The sequence below is a fragment of the Lissotriton vulgaris genome, chromosome 10 (assembly GCF_964263255.1).
Source record: "Lissotriton vulgaris chromosome 10, aLisVul1.2, whole genome shotgun sequence".
Classification (NCBI taxonomy): domain Eukaryota; kingdom Metazoa; phylum Chordata; class Amphibia; order Caudata; family Salamandridae; genus Lissotriton; species Lissotriton vulgaris.
In genome coordinates this window covers 929,308,590-929,325,374 of record NC_141698.1, presented here as the reverse complement: position 1 = coordinate 929,325,374, position 16,785 = coordinate 929,308,590, and the positions used below count along the sequence as shown (strand labels likewise).

The 16,785-nt window shown below is 45.2% G+C and overlaps 1 protein-coding gene across 1 annotated transcript in view; it reads right to left on the bottom strand.

Annotated features, from left to right (window-relative positions):
• Positions 1 to 16,785, bottom strand: part of COL28A1 (collagen type XXVIII alpha 1 chain) — a 689,953-nt gene that overhangs the window by 287,985 nt on the left and 385,183 nt on the right. The window contains exon 21 of the mRNA XM_086941924.1: positions 12,621 to 12,692. Coding sequence (XP_086798050.1) covers positions 12,621 to 12,692 — 72 coding nt within the window. The remainder of the gene's footprint in view (positions 1 to 12,620; positions 12,693 to 16,785) is intronic.

Genomic DNA, 16,785 nt, shown 5'->3' with positions numbered 1-16,785 from the left:
ATGAAATTGTATAATGCCCATTACACTAAGTAGAAGTGTATACCTGAAACACATTTAATTTCTTCCACATACTCCGTGCATCAAGCACCTCTGAGGGCAGAGCTGGGGTGTGGGGGAGAGCAGCTGCTCCGGAAAGCGTGGAGGGGGGACCCCGGGGCAGAGGAGCTGAAAGAGTCTGAACGGGGCAGAGAGACGGGGCTGAGCGGGAGGGGGTGTCTGAGGGCAGGACTGAAGGAGGGAGGAGCCACCTGGGACAGACTGAAGGGGCCCGGGGCAAGAAGGAGAGTGCACTGACCAGGGCAGGGAGACAGGCGAGAGAGGAGAGAGTGAGCTGACACCCGGACAGAGTGAAGGAGCCCCAGACATAGCAGCAGGTCTGGGGTCGAAAGACCTACTGCCCGGGACTGAGTCCAGGGACTCCAGGAGAGCAGGGCAGGAACTGCAGCCCTGGACAGAGTGACGGAGCATCCGGGCAGGACTGTAGGACAGAGTGATGGTGCACCCGGACAGAGCTGAAGGAACTACTGCCCTGGACTAAGTCAGGGGACTGCAGGAGAGCGAGACATGACATTTTGAAGCAACAGTTCAGTCTCAGTCACAATGCTTAAAAAAAATTCAACAATCTTTTTATTCGCTTATGGACATACCCATTCAGAAGTATATACCGTCGACTTATACTTAGATATACGTATATGGGAAACAATGCAGAAGGCTCCATACACTTGAGATCTTCACCTTTAAACTGCTCATCACTCACAATTGATTTTATTTAAAATAAAAACACTCGCGATCTTCACCTTTACACTGCTCATCACTCACAATGAGTACGTCCTGAGCAGGCACTGTTACATGTACTTGCAGTGTACCCCTGCTCACTGCTCACCCTCCCAGCACACTGTGCCCCCCTCCCACCCAGGCATGTACCCCTCCATATGACTTGTTCTGTAGGTAGTGCAGCCCTCTTTCTCTCTCCTCACCAGTACTTGACAATGGCGGTGACCTGGAGCGGTTTGGGCTGCTCAGGGTACAGGCGGCGGCACTCCCCGTAGATGGCCTGCAGGCCGGGGGGTACCAGGTCCCTGTCTATTCTGCGTTACAACTACGTCGCTGCTTATGAACTCCCAGGTGCCTCCTGAACACTTGGGGGGAAAACTTCACTCGCTTCCCAGCCGGGCTGGAGGATCACTGTAGCCGCTTGTTGCTCCTGTGCAGAGCGACCAGTTCTAGCTCTTCAATTGACTAAGAAGTTGCCAATCAAAGGCGTCGTTAGGCGGAGCTTCACCACGGCTTCCCAAATCGATGCTCCGCAGCAAAAGAGGAAGGAAGGCACATCGAGTGGGCCCTTTTCTCTCGCATTCCGAGGACTCCACACCTACCCCAAACAAGAGAGGAGTGCTCCATACGACCACGTTTCTCCGAAGCGAGGCAGAAATGCCTCGGAGAAACACACAGTCATTTTGCGATTCGGGGGCGTGTTTTTAGCAGTTGAGTGATGGATGACGTCACGGCGAAGAAAACTGCAATAAACACACCCCCGAAATGCAAAAAGTCGGGGCTTGAACAGAGTGGCGCCCCTCTTCTCCATTGGCTGGTTTCCTAAACGGAGGCCAGCCATTCGAGAAGAGGGGTTGGTTCAAGCCCCCATACTGCCAAAACATAAAATCTCGGACTCCACCCACTGCTTACGCAGTGCGACGCAGGCCGAGACCTAAAAATGGGATTACCCTTCTCATGCATGTGTAAAATTTGTAGAGTGTCAAGAGTCAAGATGTCCTGCTCCAAGTGGCTACGAGGACTATGGCATTTGATATTGAATAGCTGCAAACCGGATTTTTGGACTAGGATATGTTTTGTTCTTTGTGTGCAAAGTTCTCTGAAAAATGCTATCCTATTTGGTATAGGAAGGTTGACAAGCGAGTTGGTAGTTGAGCATCCTAAGAGCACCACGGAGGCATCCTGTAACGGGGTATGTAGAGTAGACTGCAGTTGTTGGATAGTGAGCGAATTGATGGCAGACGTCCAGGAGTATGGCTGATTTAGATACTGAGAAATTGAATATTATTACATCGAATGTCAGGGGTCTGGGAGAGGCGAGGAAGAAGCGGCATAATCTAGCGTATTTGGAGAGACATAGGGCACACATAGCTATGCTACAGGAAACACATTTCACCCTTAACAGAACCAATACCTTTGCAAATAAGTGGGCTGCACACAGAATCTTTTCCTCTTATTCCTCCTATGCAAATGGGAACAGCGATACTCATTAAAAAGCAGGCGCCATTTCATTTACCGGGGCATCATGGGACTCACAGGGCCTTTACTGCCTGGCATGGGGGAGACTGGGATCTGTATCCGTCACACTGGCCTGCTGCTATAGGCCCAATATAGACGACCCGCATTTTTACACCACACTATGGGCCAAGATATTCGAAATAGGCTCTAATCATTTTATTTGGGGTGGCGATTTCAATGTTACGTAAAACCCAGGCCTGCATTGGTCGCACCGGGCCCCTCATCACTACACCAAAGCACGCACAACCCTTTGTGACACAATTACCACCTATCAACTATTCGATGCCTGGCGACACACCCATCCACACACACGGGAAGAAAAGCATTACACACGCAGGCTGCGCCATGGGCGAGGCTAGACTATTGGTTACTATCCCGTGGGTTGGGCCCTGCAATAGACCAAGTGCGACACCTGACCAGTACATATTCGGACCATGCCCCAGTTAAGATCACTCTGTTCTCTTCGGACTTTGTTGTGCCACGCAGCTCCTGGCGACTTCACACCCCTAGCTTGTTAGATGCGGTTTTTCAGGAAGAGTTGCGGGACAGAATACAAGATTTTTTTAAACGCAACAAGGGGTCGGTGGATAGTGTAGAAGTCATTTGGGAGGCATTTAAGGTCAGGCTGCGTGGATTCTACATAGCAAAAGGGTTGGGAGTACTTAGAGACATAACCAACTAAATACGGAAACTGGAAGCAGAACTTAAATCGCTGGAAGCTGAACTGGCTGCGGCGCCGACCAGCTCTGCCCAAGTTAAGTTTAGAGAGACGCTCACAGACTATATGGTCGCAGCACAGAGGGAAACGCGGTTTCGGGGTAAACACTGGGTAGGCCGATGCTACGTTGAGGGGGAAAGACCAGGTAAGGCACTGGCGCATAACTATGCTAACTTTGTACTGGAAATAGAAGACTTGGAGGGAGCGGTATACCGGGACACAGCCAACATCCTCAATGCCTTTACACACCACTACCAACGCCTTTACACAACGAATAGGAAGGATGAGTTAGACTTAGAAGGTTACCTAGGAGATGTGGCACTGGGTTGGCTCAGTGACGTGCAGCGAACATTCTTATGTGCCCCATTTGAGCTGAATGGGGTCAGGGAAGCCATTATGAGCATGGAATCAGAGAAAGCTACGCGAACGGATGATATCCCGATAGAATTCTACAAAACGTATATTGACCTCATGGCCCCCATTCTGTGTCAGGTGTATGAGGAATCCCTAGAGGTTGGCTGCCTCCCAGCATTTATGAGGGAGGCTCTGATTATTTCATTATTGAAGCCAGGGAAATCGCCCCAACATTGTGACTCCTACAGACCGCTTTCCCTTCTTAACTGTGATGCAAAAATAGTGACTACGCTGGTCGCTACCCGGTTGAGCCTGTTGATGGAAAATCTGATCCTCTCTGACCAGTCGGGCTTTGTGCCTGGCAGAGCCACATCCCACAATCTGAGGACACTTTTTGCTGTTCTCAATAATGTCTCGCCTGTACTGCCCATGGCTGCTATTTTTTTTGGATGCCACTAAGGCTTTTGATTCCTTTGAGTGGGATTATATATTTAGGGTGATGTTGAGAATGGGTTTCCCCCCTCTCTTTCTTTAATGGATCAGGTTGTTATATCATATGCCAGTGGTCAAGGTACTTGTTAATGGACGTAAGTCCCAGACATTCTCTATCACTAGGGGTACCCGACAGGGGTGACCGCTCGCCCCCTTGCTCTTTGCTATTGCGGTGGAGACCCTGGCGGTGAGGCTACGGCAGCACCACAATGACAAGGCTTTGCGGTGTAATATGTGACAAATTCTCATATCCCTTTACGCGGATGATATCATGCTATATATCCGGAATCCACAAGAAAATTTGAATCCGATCCTTTGGGAGTTTATAGTATTTGGGAAACTATCGGGAATCCAAATTAATTGGGCAAAGTCTTGCATTTTCCCATTGACAGCATTCACAGTTCGATTCCCGTTGGATTATCCCTTGGAGTGGTGTGATGAGGAGCTACGATACTTATGGATACGCGTCACCAGAGACAGAGAGGAGCTCATGAATTTAAACTATGGCACTGCAATGACTCGAATAGCGGATTCTGTGACCCGCAGCATTGCATTGCCCTTATCCATGGCTGGCCGGGTCACATTGATAAAAATGGTGGTCCTCCCTTAACTGCTCTACTTGTTTTTAAATATCCCGTACTACCCTGGAAAAAAAATGTTCACGACACTCAGGTCATAGTTGACGCGCCTTGTCTGGGGGGGAAACAACCAAGGTTGCAATGGAATATCCTTATTAGGCCGTATGCCCAGGGCAGATTTGGCTTACCAAATTTCGAATTATATTACATCAGCGCACAAGCCCATTACGCATGGTTCTGGGTGAAGCAGCCAAGGCATATGCCACAGGTTGAGGCGGAGCACTGGCTTGAGCACCCCCTCCCATTGGATAGGGTGATTCATGAACCAATTAGCCCTAGAGACAAGATGCCGACCACCATTATATGCACAGTAGCGGCGTGGTATCACATTACAATCGCCCATGCTACATTCTTCATGCCTCTTCTCCAGGAAACACTGTTCCACGATTTCAGGAAGCGCGCCCATATTCACACATTGAGGGACCTGTATCATGATGGGCAGTTCCGCACTGTTGAACATATATTTCAGGGACTGGAACTAACCCCGCTTGACGTCTTTCTATATATCAGGCTTAGACTGGGAATCAGATCACTCACCCCGAATTTCCCTGATGAATCACAGGAGTTATCCCCATTACAATTGTTGCTTAAGAGCGCAACGGCTAAACGTCTTGTCTTCCTGATCTACCTGACAGTACATACGCAAAGGGAGTTGCTGGCTGCGCCTGCTCGCACACGGTGGGGGAGGAACTAGGTTTCGTTCTGACGGATGATCAGTGGGAATATTGTTGCCTGTAAATTGAGAGGGTGTCGTCCAGTAGCAGGCTTCGAATAATACATTATAAATTCCTATACAGGCTATATTATACGCCAGCTAGAATGCACAAGTACCATTTGAGGTGAATTACCGGGTTTTAAACTCAGCGGCGCCAGGGGCACACCCAAAGTCTTCGGATTCACCTGTCTTGGTATACAGAGACACGGAATACTTCTGGGTGGCGTCAAAGACCAAATTTATTATCTGCAGCTAGTAACAGAAATCCTAGAAATACAACACGGTGTACAACTCAGGAAACTGTTCATTTCTCGTAAGGCGAGGCGTCTCTTTTTATGCCCAATAGTCACATTACAAATGCACACCCACTGCACAAAATTCTAGACAATAAGATACATTTTTGCACGCTGCATCACATAGCAAAAACCTCAATTTACATTGTCCCAATCCACAAGTTAATTATTAGGAATGTCCCAAATCCAATCTTCACAAGCCAGACAAACCCATAATTGAAAGCACAATGCATGTAATGAAGGAACATAGAAAGGAAACAATGACAGATAACGAGCAAGATAAGGCATGTGTAAAGATCCTAAAAGTTAATGCTGTCCTGAACATTGATTGGCAATCTCAGACAACGATCAACCAAGGAAATTGGCTTAGCGAGGTCAGTTTCAGGTGAAGGAGTCAGTTTCTTACAGTTCACCTTAGAGTCAAGAAAAGGCCTAGGTAATAAGTGCATGAACAGCGAAGCCCATGCAATTTTGTTCGTTCGGTTACCTCCACGGGCCTACGTGATGGCAACACAAAATGGAGGCACGGACAAAATGGAACCCATATTCGAGACAAAGTCTCTGAATACGTAATGAACTCGCTAGTTAACGTGACGAATTCACTCCATATTAGCCGTACTTACTAAATACGGTACAACATCACCAAAATCGTGACGGAACCATAACCTCACGGGACAAGACAGAATTTTACAGAACCTCAGAGGGATTCGGACAGATGTGACAGGTGTTGTCCACCTGGGGAAGATTTTCTACATTTAGCCTGGGAGTGTCCGGACGTGAGCGAATATTGGACGCAGTCTTTGAAGTCCTGTCACCAATGATAAATACGCGCATAGAGCCCACACCACTGATGGCTTTGATCAGCTATGTCAAGCCGATGCAGGCAGTACACCGCAAATATGTTACCCTTGCTTTACTCATTCCCAAGAGACGTGTGGCCTGTCGATGGGGCAGAGGGCCGGCACTCAAATTCAAGGACTGGATTACTGATCTGGTGACATGCCAGGAACGCCTTACTACATACGCCGAACTGCTACCTTGTGCATCCAACCCTAGAGACATTTGGGCCCCCTTGACATGCTACCTACTAGCACAACAACAGCAGACGATGACATCAGGCACTGAACCAGCTGTGCACCAGTATATTTGAAGTACACATATCAGGGATGGAATGCCCTCCACTGTGCTTGGGGGAGATATGAGGGGAGGCTAAGTATTGTATATTGCAGTGTGATCTCTCCTATATCCTGCTGATTGTATGGACACCAGAAATCACTGCAGTAGTGATAAAATAGGGGGGATTTCTCGTTGTTTAGCTACTTGTTAAGAAAAAGAGATTAATGTATATTATACATGTGCGCTCCTTTTTTACCAAGCAAGTAAGTTTGCTTTTCATGTACTGATTATTGCTTGTAACAAGACTATGGATGCAGTTTTGTTTATTTGAAAAAAAACAATAAACAGAATATTTAAAAAAAAGGATTGCGAAGGAAGGACCTCAGTGGCCCTCTGGTGTTGGAGAGAAGGCAAATATGAGCACCCTGTGGTGCACTGTAGGTCACAGACAATGGAGGCTCACCAGAGATGGCCTGAAACACATACCCTGAAACCACCACTGGGTTGGGGCTCAGAGCAGTAAGGCAAGCCTCAATATACTATGCAACAAAACAACTACCAGTACTGCCACTCTACTTACACGAGGAGAAAGCCGATCTCCGTTCTTACTTCCGCATTTTGGAGAACGTTGTGAATTAGGTAAAGTTTAGAATGTGGTAGTTGATTTCATGATGTTATAAGGTGCAAATGTCAATTATGTGTAAAAAACTGTATAAAATGTAAAAAGTTTTTGAAATGTAAAAAACAAAATAAAAGTATAAGAATTTTTTCAGACAGAAAGAGAAGTCTAAATGACATATTGTTCCAGGTCAATATGTTTTCCAAAAAACTAGACTGTAAACAGAGTGGCAGTACTGGCAGTTGTTTTGTTGCACTGAAACACATGCCTGCAGGCCCATAATATAGGTTCTATTCCCATGGTCGGTTTTGGTCTTTGTTTTTATCCAGACAAGCTGGACTGCAGGAATCTTGTGGCTGCTGTGTGGGTTGGTCAACTGAGGTTTCCTGCTTACAGATCCATTTGTCAGCTGGGCCTTCTGCAGGTCTTCTAAGCAGTCGAAAATCAGTTCTTCTACTTGTAAGGCAGTAAAGCTTGTCTTCTCACACTATAACCAAGGTAACTAGGGTCTTCCAGAATATCATGCTTTGTCACTACTAGTGGAAGGACAACAATCAGCAAACTTTCTGTCCCTGGCATAAGTCTGCTGAGTCAGGATCTCTAGGGTTTCTAGGGTCTCCTAAAAGCCAGGTAATTACAAATTACTGGCCTGTATTCACCAGAATGAACTTCACTTTGGAGGTGAAGGTGCTAAGTCTGGGCCTAGGAAAGTGTTACAGGTTTCAAAGTTCAAAGGTTTTCTCCTTTCAAGAGGACACACATCCTGCTCTTCATACAGATTTTCATTGGTTCTGGGTGCACGTAGCAACAGGTCGGAGGTCGAGAGGTGATTACCTGTCAGAGTGATGCAGCCAAAGGACTCCAGTTGCTAGTCATGTGCATGCATTTTATAAAATAAAGGAGGGGGTACACGGCTCCCCCCCTCCTAGGGCATTTTTATGCCCTGGGGACCACCACCTCCCAGAGGCTTATTTATGTATTGTTGCAGGGGGCAATGCGGACCCCACTGGGCCCTGAGAACCACCACCTCCACGGGGCTTTAATAATAAATATGGTGTAGGGGGGTGCACGAACCTCCACAATCCCAGGGTCAGCTCCTGCTATTTCCCGGGGTGCTCACCCCAGGACAGAGCAGTTTGCTTTTGCTTGGTTGGGAGCCAAGGAAAAGCAAACACTCTTCTTCCATCTGGCAGGAGCTGTCAAAAAAAGGGCAGGAACGAGCAGAAAGAGGCAGAATAAAGGTCAGAGAGAGGCAGATTATAGGTCAGTTACTAGCAGAAAGAGTCAAGATAAGGGTGAGAAACAAGCAGAAAGAGGCAGAATAAAGGTCAGAAACTAGCAGAAAGAGGCTGAATAAAGGTCAGTAATGATCAGAAAGAGGCAAAATAAAGGTCAGCAATAAGCAAAATAGAGGTAAGAAATGAGCAGAAAGAGGCAAAATAAAGGTCAGCAATGAGCAGGAAAAGGCAAAATAAAAGTCAGCAGCAAACAGAATGAGGAAGGATAAACGTAAGAAACAAACAGAAAGTGGCAGAATAAAGGTCTGAAATGAGCAGAAAGAGGGAAAATAAAGGTGAACAAAGAGCAAAAAGAGTCAAAATAAAGATCAGGAACTAACAGAAAGATGCAAAGTAGAGATTAGAAAAAAGCAGCAAGAGGCAGAATGAAGGCCAGCAACAAGTAGAAAAAGGTAAAATAGAGGCCAGAAAGAGGCAAAATAGAGATCAGAAACAATCAGAAAGAGGAAAAATAAAGGTCAGAAATGAGCAGAAAGAGGCAAAACAAGGACCAGCAACGAGCGGAAAGAGTCAAAATAGAGATCAGAAACTAACAGAAAGAGGCATAGTAGAGGTCAGAAATGAGCAGAAAGAGGCAAAATAAAGGTCAGCAATGAGCAGGAAAAGGCAAAAATAATGGTCAGCAGCAAACAGAAAGAGGCAGGATAAACGTACGAAACAAACAGAAAGTGGCAGAATAAAGGTCTGAAATGAGCAGAAAGAGAGAAAATAAAGGTGAGCAAAGAGCAAAAAGAGTCAAAATAAAGATCAGAAAGAAGCATAGTAGAGGTCAGAAACCAGCAGAAATAGGCAAAATAAAGGCCAGCAACAAGTAGAAAAAGGTAAAATAGAGGCCAGAAAAAGGTAAAATAGAGGCCAGAAACTATCAGAAAGAGGCAAAATAGTGTCAGCAATGAGCAGAAAGAAACAAAATAAAGGCCAGCAATGAGCAGAAAGATGCAAAATAGAGATCAGAAACCAGCAGAAAGAGACAACATAGAGGTCGGGAACTAGCAGAAACATGCAAAATAGAGGTCAGAAATTAGCAAAAAGAGGCAAAATAAAATTAAGAAACGAGTAGAAAAATGGAAAATAAAGGTCAGCAATGAAACAAAAGAAGTAAGATAAAGGTTGGAAATGAACAGAAAGAGACAAAATAGAGGTCAGAAACAGCAGAACCTACCCAGGTGCTCAATTACTCACAGAACAACTCAGAGACTCTCACACCCACTCACAGACCCAATCAGACATTCATGCACCCATTTACAGAATCACTCATACTCTCTCACCCACTCACAGATCTACTCAGAGACTCAAGCCCTGACTCACACTCAGAGACTAACGCACCCACACACAGACCCACTCTGACACTCATGCAGTCAATCACAGAGCGACTGACACACTCATGGAGGCACTGGCAAACCCACTCAGACACTCATGCACCCACTCAGACTCCCACTTATAGACTTATGCACCCACTCACAGACCCAGTGAGATACCCACACAATCATCCACACACCCACTGAGACACTTACTCTCAAAAGTTACAGATTACAATTAGAAAATAACATTAAAAATCATAGATATTCACTTTAAAAACCAAAGGTTACAGGAACATTATAGTTAGGAAATGGATTTATGAAAAACATCGACATTTACTGAAAAAAACAAAGGTTACAGGGGCCTTATAGTTAGGAAATATAATTTTAAAAACCTTAGAACTTCACTAAAAAAATCAAAGGTTACAGGGACGTCATCAGTGATGTCACTGACCATGTGAAGAGTGATGTTATATGTGAGGTCATAAGCAGTGCATTGCAGGGGCATACTTTATAGTTAGCTAATATAACTATAACTGCTGAATTTCACTCGTTCTGAGCCTAATTATAACGTCCCTGTAACCTTTATTTATTCCCCAGTAAATATATATATGTGTGTGTGTGTGTGTGGTGTGTGTGTGTGTCTATATATATATATATATATATTGACAAAGACTTCATCTGAAGCCGAAATGCGTCTCTTTTGTCTTGGGGTCGTGGGTGACCCGATTTAATAAATAGAAGCCTTTTACCTACAGCCTGGAGTCCGTGCCTGCTTCATTACAGTTTCCTCTGAAGTTAGTTGTTCTGTTTATATATATAATATATATGCATTCATGCTAGCAAATTCCAGTTCTTAATGATATCCGCTGCTCTTTTCCACATTTGGGACTTGTTTTTTTATTCTTAAGCACTGTTTTGCACATATACTAGTATTTTCACCCCTATGCCCTAAAGAGCAATTTTTTGCTATCGTGGAGGCAGGATAATTTAGTTTCTTTAAGGCTATTGAATATGTACATTGCGTATTTGCACATCTATTAGAATATTTTTGTCATATATCACCTGGACCTGTCTACAGGAGGCAATGTGATATGTGCTGTTAAAAAGTTTAACTACATATGTATTTTAAGGACCCCAGTGATAAGTTTGGTGGTGTTTATCTATATTGTATTTATACTATTTATATATATCATTGTACTGTGTAGCTTTTTTTTGCACATGATCTGATAGCACCATTACCTCCCACTATTGTTTACATCAGCGTATTTGCACATTTGAATGACATCGCTAAAAATTGCTTAGGCACAGGTCATTGTTTACATTTTGCAAAATTTATATCAGTGTACTTGCACATTTCAGTATGATGCCATTTCTATGGCAAATGAACGTTTTACAAATGTTTTTAAAGCTATGCCTGTGTGTCAGCTAACACAAAGTATTGACTTGGCCCGGTTTTGAGCTTTAAGATTCTTATATGATTTTACTGCAATGTATTGGAACATTTAACATCAGCAATGTGCATTCATGTTTTTAGTATTCATTTTATAGCCATTCGGTATATATACAGTGGTTTCCTCTTCGTTAATATCAACTTGTGGAGTAACTTTTCCATGTTCATTCTCCTGCCGATCACGTGACCCGGAAATGTTAGAATGTTTAAATTTCCCAGTTTTTCAACATGTCACTAAGTGATCAAGGACACAATCCATGTCCGAAACGCGTCTTGAGACTTGCACCTTTGATTGAATAAAGCACTTGATATCGGCAACAGCACATTTTGTGTCCTTGGTCCTGTGTGTGCGCGTACGCGTGTGGATACTGCTAGCTAATATATATATGTGTGTGTGTGTATATATATATATATATATATATATATATATATATATATATATATGTATATATATATATATATATATACACTACACACACAGACACAGACACACACACACACATATATATATATATATATCTATCTATATATATATATATATATATATATATATTTATATAGATATATATATAAAAAATGTAAATGTACAGGAATTTATATAGCGCAAATCACCGAGCGGTTTCTAAGCGCTTGCTTAGGGAACCCGTCCTGGTATTCCACTGTGAGATAACCCCGGCAGGGTATCCGCAAGGTGAAAGCCAGGCATCCCGCCAAGAGAGGCCGTTGTGGAGATTAAGCAAGCTATTGCCCATAGTCGCAGAGTGTGAACCCGTGAATCGAGTAGGCACCGGAGCGAGAATTGTCGAGTCCATGGACATTTTAGGACTCAAGACCAAGCCGAGCCGGGAATTGAACCCTGGTCCTGGGCTGACCTCTGTTTCCAGGTCTGCCTCCTCTAACCAGTGAGCCACACTTCTCCTATATACTTTTTTTAAGTGATGGAAGGAAGTCTCACATGCTGTCTAGCTATCTGGACATCCTTTGAGAGTTCAGCTAGGAAATAATTAGCGTTACGGCAGTCTTGATATTTCAAAACACACAGAAACCTGCTCTTAAGAGTGGTGGAACAACTTAAGTGATGCAAGGACAGTCTCACATGCTATCTAGACATCCTTTGCGCGCTCAGCTAGGAAACCATTAGAATGATGAAAAAGCTTCTAGTAGGAATTCCCCTTGACCAAGTTAGTTATATACATTGGATGGCCTCGCCTTGTATTACCAGCGCCCAATAATTAGTTAAAATGAATGCACCCAACAACTCTAGGTAAAATGTAATTAACAGTTGATAACATAGTGCATCATTGAGGCACGTAAAAGTTAGTAAAAAGACATACCTTATTCCCCGAAGGTCCTTGTGGTCCTGGAGGGCCAACAAATCCTCGAGATCCTTTCTCTCCCTGATCACCCTGTACACAAATATAAATAAAATTACTTTTCAAATAAATTGAATAGATAGTACATCTTATAATATCTGGTGTACAATGAAAAATATGAATAGCTACTTCAAAGACATTTTCTAAAATCAATTAGTATGGAAAGAAGCATTCAAATAAAACTGACCTATAGTAAGATTAGTTTCATCTGTGCACTAATCATTCAGGATAAAAAAACTAACCATACTGCTTACTTATGTAGTTTAAGAAATAAAGCAGGGATAAAAATCCAATGTCGCATAGACAAATAATTGCATTCACTTATTAGATAATACTTTATTTACTTAAAGTCCATATTCATGCGAAATTAGTGCATTTTTTAAAATCCATCATGGTTGACAGAAGGTGCCAATAATAATGGAAGTTTCAGCCACTTAGGAGATATGCTAATTTTCCTGATGTAATAGGGTGGTTATTTGCGCTGTGCCCATTTCATAATATTTATAGCTTTATGTCAGCGAGGTTCCATTCAAAATAAAATACACAACTTCATGTAAACGCCCCTCACACAATGGTGCCAGGCTACAATCACTATGCACCAGTCAAACAAATTCTATTTTTAGGTACTTGTAAACCCCAAATTAAACTGTGCCTGGTAGTCTGGTAAGAGGCAGGTTGGCTTAACTTAGAGGCAATGTGTAAAGTATGTGTGTAACACTTTAAACAGTCAAACAGTGAAAAAAGCACACAAAAAGTTCCCACATGGGGGGCATGGTTTCGGCGCCACGCAAGATGGCCGCCTGAGAGGAGAGGTCTGCCTCACTACGGACAAGCTGTGGTCGTTTGGTGCTGGTTGGCACCTTCCTGTCGGACCTCAATAGTAGCATTCACAGACAGAACCATGGTCATGAAGAAGAGCTGCCTTTGGGAGTGAAGTGCAGTGCACTTCTCTTTATTTCCTCAACATCGCGGCTGCTTCACGGAGCGGCCGCCATTTTGTTTCAACGCTCCTTCACAAGTAAGGAATTTGGGAATGCAGCGTGGTTGATAATTCATTTGGTGGCTGACCTATGACTTTGCAAGGATGAAAAGAGCCTCTGCAATATCTGTACTGGGACTCCATTAAAGGCTGGTTTTTAGAGCCTCACAGCTGAAAATGTGTGTATCTGGAGCTTTATGGTAACCTGAGGCGGCTTTTCATTGGTGCAGGTGATGTCAGAGAACACTTATCCATTCAATAACTTGATCTATGGCTCATTGAGTAGTCGCCATTTTGGGTTTTGCTGAAAGTCCACCAGTGGGAGTTTTCCTTTTTAAATGTAGCTGGTCCAAAACAAAAGTGCTGGGACATACCCATCTTTTTGCAGAATAATATCAGCCCCTGCAGTAGTTTCTTATTGAGGCTTAGCATAGGGCTGTCTTCTAGAGCCCCACTGTTGAAGAGTGTGTATTGGGAGCTCTATAGTACTCTGAGGTGACATTTCCTGGATGAAGACAAAGTTAGAAATACACCGGTGACATCATCATCTTGTTATGTGGTCCCTTTTTATGGGTAATTTAAAGAATCCACAATTTGTCTTCACCCCTAAAGGGCATTCTTCAGTGAAGCCTCTGCGTCACTCACCAACAGAAACCCAGTCACCTGTAATTCCTTGATACAGTTTGTAGTCAATACGGCTTCCCCACCCTCTTCTGCATCCAAGCAGTTGAAACATGATCCTCCTTTGCCTGACAAGTCCACGACTCCTAACTCCTTAGAGATGTTGTTGGAGGAGAATCGAGCTTTATGCCATTTTGTGCCATGCTCCAGCAGCAATCAGAAGAATTAGAAAATCAGAATAGGAGGAATAATCTATGCATTTATGGTCTGCCTGAAACTTTGGAAGGAGATGACCCTGTCTCCTTTTTTCCTCCTTTTTGCCAAAATTGCAGGACGTGCCCTCCTCAACCTCGCTCAGTATTCAAAGAGCCCATAGACTTGGCCCTCGTCCCTCGCTATCGGCTAGTCTGCCTCAAATGATGTTCCTATCTCAAGATGTCTCTAATGCCACTGCAGCTAGCTTTCTTCACCTCCGAGCTCTTCTTCACTCACTTGGAGTTAGATATGGCCTTTTTCATCCCTGCATTTTCAAAGTCACTTTCCAAAATAACACTGTGACGTTTGAAGAACCAGCAGAACTTATGAAGTTTATACAGTCCCATACTTTTAGTAATATGGATATTGCTGACCCATGTGCTAGCCACCCTGTCTTGTCTTCCCTCCTCCACGCCTCGGTCCGACAGGGTGGCTAGCACCGTTGAGCGGAGGGCGTGGAGGTTAGAGACAGTCACTTCCGCTTCTGCCTGTGAGTGACCGGTTAGCGGTCTAGTGGCTGTGAGGGAGGCGGGCTGAGGGCTTCAAAAGGGAACCAGAGACGTGGGGCGAGTGGCGGTGAGTGAGCAGTGGCAGGGCTTACAGCTGCTTTGCGCGCAGGCATTGTGTTTTAAACAGCGGTCACGCTGGGCTTTTAACTACGGACTGTGCTGCACAGCATAATTTTAATTGGTTTTCCTGTTTGTTTTTCGGCGGCATTCGTGGCGGTGATTCCGCCGGGGTCAAGTCCTAGTGGGCTGAGGCTTCGTTAACCCCCCGTATCCCCCGACTCACCGGACGCATTTGGGGTGACTGTCTTGCCTTCCCTCCTCCACGCCTCGGTCCGACAGGGTGGCTAGCACCGTTGAGCGGAGGGCGTGGAGGTGAGAGACAGTCACTTCCGCTTCCGCCTGTGAGTTACCGGTTAGCGGTCTAGTGGCTGTGAGGCAGACGGGCTGAGGGCTTCAAAAGGAGGATGTCCTTCCGGAAGCGCAGCGGACGAGCGCAGCAGGCGCGACGAAGGCGTGCCGAAGTGTCGCCAAAGTCGAGCCCGTCTGCGCCCGTCCGCGGCCGACTGCGGGCTAGGGCTAGAACCCCTGGTCCGGTCTGTAACATCTGCTGGGACAGGGAGCAGCTCCTTAGCCTACGGCCGGTGACCATTTGCTCCCGCCTGCATGGCATGTCAAGTGAGGATAAGGAGTGTGGCCAATGCCAGTATCGTTTCACCACCGTGCTGGATACCATCGAGGAGCGTGCCGCGCTATCGTGCGGACTTCTCAATGTGAGGTCACTGCGTAAGCACAGACACGATATCTTCGAGCTGCTCACGGAGAGAAAGTTCGATCTCCTGTTCCTCACGGAAACGTGGTTAGACCAGTTTTCCGACTCCGATATCATCAAGGCCATGCCTGAGAATTACTCCATGGTCAGGCAGGATAGGCCTGTGGGGAAGGGAGGAGGAATTGCTATCCTTTTTAAGAAAAATCTTGATTGTGCACTGGAGTCCACTCCGGTTGCGGAGAGTGAAGCAGGTACTTTTACTATACAAATACATGGGGGGACGGTGATTAAAGGCTTTCTTGTCTACCGACCCCCTGGGCCTTGCACCAAGTTTAGAGAGAGCCTGGTAGAGAGTCTTACCGAGGCTGCGTTACGTAGGGACAAATTTCTTTTACTGGGAGATCTGAATTTACACCTTAATAGCCCAGAGGATAAAGGAGCGGAGGAGTTCTGTAGGGACATCCAAGCACTTCAGCTTGAATTCAAGCTCTCTAGTCCCACGCATCGTCAAGGACATCTGCTGGACCCGGTGTTTGCTAACTGGGGAGGGGTTCAAGTCTCTTCAATTGAGCCAATTCCCTGGACAGACCACTCTCTGGTGGCATTCTCTATAAATAACATAAAACCTATAAAGTGTAGTCAGGCACCCCTGAACTATTCCCGGAGGAAATGGGCAAAATTCTCTTTGGAGGATTTTAATCTAGCACTGACAAGGGAAGGCCAGCCTGGAGGTGCAGACATTGACTCTGCTGTTTTCAACCTGAATAGGCGCATCACTGAGGCGTTAGATCAGACAGCGCCACTCTGCCGCACATCTGAGGGCGGACGCAAGGAAAGATCTGCTCCTTGGTTTAATGGAGAGCTGCGGCGGACAAAGGCAGAGTGTAAGCGTGCTGAAGGAGCCTGGAGGGTATCTTATGATGCTCAAGTCAGGGAACTGTTCTTAGCGAAGAGGCGGCTGCATCACAGACTGATCAAAAAGTCGAAGGCTGC